At 48.9% G+C, this 6,721-nt stretch overlaps 2 protein-coding genes across 2 annotated transcripts in view; one reads left to right on the top strand and one right to left on the bottom strand.

The window, feature by feature from the left end:
- Window positions 1-2,925: 2,925 nt before the first annotated feature.
- Window positions 2,926-5,041, bottom strand: LACBIDRAFT_332970 (uncharacterized protein; the record flags this gene model as incomplete). Its single annotated transcript, XM_001887510.1, has 9 exons — window positions 2,926-3,058; window positions 3,123-3,298; window positions 3,348-3,521; window positions 3,573-3,734; window positions 3,786-4,433; window positions 4,483-4,624; window positions 4,713-4,722; window positions 4,798-4,851; window positions 5,014-5,041. 9 exons carry the CDS (start codon window positions 5,039-5,041, stop codon window positions 2,926-2,928), a joined length of 1,527 nt encoding a protein of 508 aa, XP_001887545.1.
- Window positions 5,042-5,794: 753 nt separating this feature from the next.
- LACBIDRAFT_310478 (uncharacterized protein) overlaps window positions 5,795-6,721 on the top strand; it is a gene marked incomplete at both ends in the record, with an annotated part of 1,585 nt that continues 658 nt past the window's right edge. Inside the window, one exon of the mRNA XM_001887572.1 lies at window positions 5,795-5,890. Coding sequence (XP_001887607.1) covers window positions 5,795-5,890 — 96 coding nt within the window. The remainder of the gene's footprint in view (window positions 5,891-6,721) is intronic.

The raw sequence follows: 6,721 nt of genomic DNA, 5'->3' as shown, positions 1-6,721 counted from the left end.
GTCCACATTTTCGTGCTCTATGTGTGTTGTCGTCCATGGCGGTGGCCCTCGCATCGTGGTGGTGCGTCATTGTCTATGGTTGTGGCCGTGCTCATCCGTTGCCTACTTCGTGCTCGCGCTACAGGATTGACGTCGGCAACGGTGGCATCGGATGGTGTGATGGAAGGGGAGGGATAAAGGTTTACTGGCGTCGAGCTCGAGACGGCATTATGTTGGCTGGGGGGCGTAGACGAAGCTATCCGTCGTGGTCACATGCCATTGTCAATAATTGACAACTGACATCATTGTTTGTTAGAGCAAGGAATGGGGAGGAGAGGGCCATATACTTACCTGGGCTCAGACAACATGAACCGTACATTGAGGCTATCTGTCACATCTATCCCCCCCTCCCTTGTTGCTGTGCAATTCCACCTCGTTCGTGACGTAGCCAAGTCCGCACTGCATGTCGTCGCCAGTTCGATGACGTAGAACAACGAACGGTCGTTGTTCGTTGTTTGGTTGCCACATCACTGTCGGCGACGTGGCAGCTTGTATGGGAATAGAGGGATAGGTTGGTGGTGCTGGTGATGGGCACGAGGTGTTGGAACTTCCCCAGAGGTGATGCGGGATGTGGGCAATTCGGATTCGTGGTCGCGGACCTGCCCTTGAGTTTCAATTGAGGGTATCTGCCTGTGGACATGGCGAGGCGGTTGTCCGATTGAGACCTTGGTTGCCATGTTGCTGACAGCGACGTGGCACCCTGTATTCTCTATTCGACAGGAGAGAGGTGCTCACCTTGGTTGGCATGGACGAGAACGGCTGGACAAAGTGATGACATTGTGTGTCGTCACTGTCAGACGATGCAGCATGTCCGGTGGGGACCGTTGATGTGTCGCATCGTCATCGTTGTGTCGAGTCGACGTGTGTTGTGTTGACGTGTGCCGTGCCGAGTCGACGTGCATCGTGTCGAGTCGACGTGCAGTCGATGTGCATCATGTTGAGTCAACGTGGTCATCTTGAGTCGACGTGTGTCGTCTTTCAGTTGGCTGCCACGTCGTTGGCAATTGCTGTGGTGGTTGTGGGTGAGAGCAAGGTGAGAGTTCTATTAGCAAGTCAGTTGTCATGTCGAACGGAAGTATGGAGTCGATGTACCACCCTAAGACGAGTTGTGGAACAAAGGATAAGTAGAGGCGTCAACATGGCTGCTCACTGGCAACCACCCATCAACAGTGCTCGGCATTTCCCGAGTGTTGAAGGAGTGTTGCGCGCACCAAGTGCGCATTCGTTACTGAGGGCGGAAAAGGTATTTTGAGGTTCTAGGGAGTAAGACTAGCATTGAGATAGGTAACACCATGTATTTACGGGGTAGGGAGTAAAAGTTAGGGCTGCGCACCGTCCGTCTGGACAGGAACGGCCGTCTACTGGACGGGTGGTGAACGGGTAAGTCTCGTCCATCCCCCGTCCCATCGGTGTTTCCTTTGGGATCTCGACGAGGATGGTACAGGGACGGAGATGGCCGTCGTACAGGTGACGGTTGTCAACGGGTGTGTGATAATGTATGTATCTACAGCTAGTATCGAATGAGCATTCCCATGATATCAGTGACGACCAGGGGAGACAGTGCCGGCGTAGGCATCCACTGCGGACAATGGATCGTCGAGTAGTACGATGTCCGACCAGGAGTATGCTGCTCGGGTTAATGAATCGTCAGAACATCTTTTGTCATAGTCAACGGGCAACATACTTACCTTTCCACTCAAATTAATACCCTTCTCCTTGATCCTAGTGTCTTCATGAGGAAGAACCTCGAGATCGTGATAGGCGACGGAACCGCCAGATGAAATCTGCAACGGCAACGTGAGTAAAAGGTGACTTTGCAAGAGCATCATGCCTTCTGTGCCACGGTTCCCAAACCCACCTGGAACGAGGATTCCGCTAAATGATCAGAATCAGACGAGTGGACTGGAACATTGTCGAAGTGGGCTTACCCTGCACCAACAACTGCTCTTCACGGATCATGGTACCGAGCCAGAGCTGATTCTTGCATCTCAGCCTCCAGATTTGAGGATTCTGCCCACTACAGAGGCTGTGCAAAGGCTGTGAGCAAAGTTTTGAGAAAGAGCACAGAGAACGGAAGGACGAACGTGAACGATCAGCTTTCGATGCATCTTTCCATCGTTTCCCTAATAGTTTCCCTTCAATTTTCCTTTATCCTCCATCTCCTTCATGATGCTCACTGTCTCTAGTTTGGGCCGTTTACGGAGGAAATCTACGATGCTTTGAGAGGGACTGACCGCAAATTGGACTTCCCCGCGACGCTTAACACGGTCTCCCAGGCGAAATTGCCATGGACAGAAGGATAGCTCGCCAAACTCAATCGAGGGGAACGGAAGGCTACATTGTTAGTGTTGATGTTGATGTTGATATGTTCAAAACTTTCCCACAGCATCGCCGTCCGTACCGTCCAGTTGACGGGATTAGACAGGTGCTATCTGTCCCGTCAAGATCTTATCCCAAATCGAAATGGCGACAGGTAGAGCACCCGTCTAGACGTCCCGTCCAGCCGTCCTAGACGGGTACGGTGCGCAGCCCTAGTAAAAGTCAGAAGAATTTCAATCTGCACCTGAGTTGCACTTGAACTTTCAGTTGCTTTCATCAGGAAAAAAAGTGGTTACGACATTGCACAATATAGTCGTGATAGCTACAGTAGCACTTTTGCAACCCCCCCTTTATATAGTACCCCATAGCATTACAGTCAGTTTATATAATACTATAATTACATATATAGCCTCACCTGCTCACGACATAGTCCCCCATAGTATCATTGTACAGAAGTCCAGTTTTTATACATAGACAGACATAGACAGTGTTGTACGACGTAGCACAGGTAGAAACCAATACATATATATTTCCCCTCCGGTTGATTTACAAACACAATCTACAATACTAATCAATAAGCATATCACCATCGTCATCCGTCTCCGAGCTCTCCTCATACTCCAGTACAGCAGCTGCAAACACAGAGACAGGGATGGCAGGAATGTCCTTGAGAGAGGTGGAAGGCGCACCGGCGTGCTGACTACGACATGAGCAAAAGAACAATCAGTCAAGTACGTATCACAGGACAAAGGGAAATACTTCACTGCCCATAGTTGTACCATCGCCACCGAAGCCGTTTTACAATACCCTGGTCACAGCTATAATCCGCAAAACTCATCAGAGAGTTTAGGTGTGAAGCGTATACTTTCCGGTATTCGTCGGCAAAGAAGGAAGCGGCAACCCTGATTCTGGTCAGCCACTCATCAATATTGGCTTCAATCTAGACAGGCCGGTTGAGTAATATAGTTTGTAAGAAGAAGAACACATACCGCAGTCAAGAGAAGGGCAATTGCTGGAAGGGGCATGCCCTCGAATAGAGTCTCAAAGAGGATTCCTTCATCACGTCGGTTCTTGAACCACATGCAATTGACGGCTTTTTGAATGATGGGGTGCTGGTACATCCCCTTGCGATGACTCTCGGGATCGTTAAGATCTTCGAGCTCCTAAAACAGATAGTGTAAAAAGGTGAAATAAGTAGTGATCAGCTTGATTACCTTGTAAACAAAGCCCTTTTCATGCTTAAGGCGTTCAGCCTTATCACGGTTTTTCTTGATCGCCGATTTGCCACAACCTGAATCGAACCTGTAAAGAACTTCAAATAAGGCCTGAGTCTTGGACTTGGCCTTGCCGCGGGCTTGAGATCCACAAGCCTTGACCTAAAAAATAGAATTAGTGTACCATTGATGAAAGCATGAAGAGAAACTTACAATTTTTGCCACGTCGGCATCAAGCAGAAGGTGCTCCATACCTGAGTCGTCGTTGGCGTGCTTCCAGGCTCGACGGAGGAACTGTACTTTGGTGGCAGAATCGGGGAAAGTGTTCTCTGTAAAAAGAAGAACACGGTAGTAACTTGCTGCGGCGAGGATAGTGTCTTGGCTGATACTGTCGTAGTCTGCAGCTTTGGGTCGCGAATTGTCGTTGTTGAGTTTCTGTGCGTGGACAACAGGGGGAGGGGGGTGACAATCATGTTCCTCCTCCTCCTCTTCCTCACCATCATCCTCAAGCGGGCGAGCATGCTTTTCACCGGACTGTGGGGAGCCTGAGCGAAGTCCTACTGCAGATGTAGTGGTGCGAGAGAAGGAGTGTGAGTGGGAATGGGATGGAGGGTGGGAGCAGGAGCAGGAGCGGGAGTAAGAACCCAAGCGCAAGGCTGAGGGGGCACCCAAGTGTGAGCGAGACTGGGAGCATGAGGGTGTTCGGGAGTGCGAGGGAGACTGGAAGTGAGATGGAGGTACTTGGCGTTGGGTGGATCGACCACGTGAAACTGTTGCAGAAGGCAGAATGGGGGTGGGTGGAATCCTGCTTGCACGGGCAGCCAGTTCCGCAGGTTTTGACACAACGGTGCGAGAAGTGAACTAACCAAATGTTAGATTACATGTCATAAAAGAGGTGTTGTTGTTTCACCATGGCATCTGGCAGCTCCTCGAGCTCATCATCACTAGCGCGAGGCTCCCCCGCCTCTTTGGCCTCTTTCCGCGCCTTCTTTTTCTTGCGCTCTTCTCGCTTTTTTTCTTTTCGAGGCGATCCTTCTCCTGTGTGGCAGCCACTTGAGAACATAATTAGTCAGAAGTATCTAGCGCGATAAGTAGATATAACTTACTTTGTTTGGCTACCTTCTCAGAGGGCTTACGTACACGACCTTCACTAGCTCATTTATCATCGGTTACAGCTGATAAAGGCAAATTAGATAGGGAGGGATGTTAGTAAGTAATTACACACCTGCATTCTCCTTGTTGGAGGATGTACGTCCAGCCTGGTTGCGAGTATCTGGATCTAAAATGTTGGATCACATTGTTTAGTAGACATGATCAATGTACGATTTTCTTCTGGGTGGCTATGGGAGGTGGGTGTTACTTTAGAAACAGTGGTCCTCGCCACAGCTAGAAGAACATCATATCAGTATGACCAAAGCCGACAATGTATGAGGCAACATACCAGCATAGGTCTTTCGAGCTGTCGGCATTGATCAGAGTACGATGAGAGTGTGGTTTGAGAATAGCTTATGCTGTGAGGCAGGGTAAAATGAGAGTACGTCGTTCAAATTGAAAGACTTAACGACTCACAAGCATTTTTGCAACCTTTTATACGGATGGCATCCAAACATTCAACGAAGCCCAACATGTCAACAACACGTCGCAGCGTTGAGGACGTGACTTGGTGATGGTTGAGGCAAGAGGGGCTGCAGATTGAGTGGGCCTGATTATTCCTGAATATTGAAGAGACGATTGCGCCATCCAGGCCCCTATTTCACATTCATCAGCACATGCGACTGGGTCGGATATCATCAGTTCGGCCGTTGAGACAATGACCAATATGTATTACTCACCATACTGAGCTCCAGGAGTCGCAGAAGTTCTCTGTAACCCTCATCAACAGTCCAACAATGCCAATGGTTTGCTGCCCTCATTGCAAGGCTCCAAAACCTACACAGAAAGCCGTTAATCAACATATCCAATTGACACCAGCCTGTAAAAAGGCATATGATGAACAACTTACCGCTATCCGTGGAAGTCCCAGCCCTCATCCAAGCCATAAGCGCAAAGAACGGTCACAGTCACCACCTGCACCCATACTCGACAATGGGGATGACACTGGAATGAACTGGCCAGAAATGTTTGAGGTGTGCCAGAATGGCTAGAAATATTTCAGTGGTGTGACATTGCTTGGATATGTTCTAAGCATATCACACTGCTGAAAAATCTTTTAGGCTTGTCACATGGCTCAAACATATCTGACCAGTGTCACAGGGTATCTGGGGTCCCAGTTTCAAGAAAAAAACTTGGTTTTTCTGCTGCAGTTTTCTCATCATTTTGTACATTGCTTTTTTTCCCCTCAAAACTCATCTAAGTTTGCTCTCACCAATACCCCACTTCTATCTGCCATTTTCACCACTCTAAGGTTGTCTTCACCAATACCCCGCTTCTATCAGTCATGTTCACCACTCTAAGATTATTTTCACCAACACCCCACTTCTCTCTGCCATTTTCACCATACCCCACTTCTATCAGCCATGTTCACCACTCTCAGGTTGTTTTCACCAACACCCCACTTCTACCAGCCATGCTCACCACTCTAAGGTTGTTTTCACCAATACCCCACTTCTATGTCATGTTCACCACTCTAAGTCTGTTTTCACCAACACCCTTCTCTCTGTCATGTTCACCACTCTAAGTATGTTTGTAACAGCAGGGAAGTAGTTGGCCATATACCAGCCGCAACTCAGATCCCTTAGCTTCTCAGCCCCACCATTTTCCACCTGGAGGGGTGTCATCCCACACCATGCCATGTGTATCGCATTGTGGTCGCTTAGATATCCTGCACTTCTTTGGAATATACCCATCCCTTTGTTGGTGTCGGACTTGTGTAGATGGGGCCATGTCCAAGTCCTGTCATGCACTTCAGGCAGTTGATTGCTTGTCTCAACACTGGCAGCTTTTATTGTCAACCACATGGGGCACTCATTGTTTTCACGCCCTCACTGGATGTGGTTTGTGCAGTTTGGACAGGGTTTATGCTTGTGATCCTGACATTGGGCTGATTTTCAGTCTCAGAATTTGTCGTGTTGGGACTGGTTCATGGGTGGGAGATTCTGAGAGAGATGGTATATGGCGTGGTGAGTGCCACTGAGGCTCAGTGTGACTGT

The sequence above is a fragment of the Laccaria bicolor genome, genomic scaffold, assembly GCF_000143565.1.
Source record: "Laccaria bicolor S238N-H82 LACBIscaffold_46 genomic scaffold, whole genome shotgun sequence".
Classification (NCBI taxonomy): Eukaryota; Fungi; Basidiomycota; class Agaricomycetes; order Agaricales; family Hydnangiaceae; genus Laccaria; species Laccaria bicolor.
This window is presented reverse-complemented; position numbering and strand designations above follow the sequence as displayed.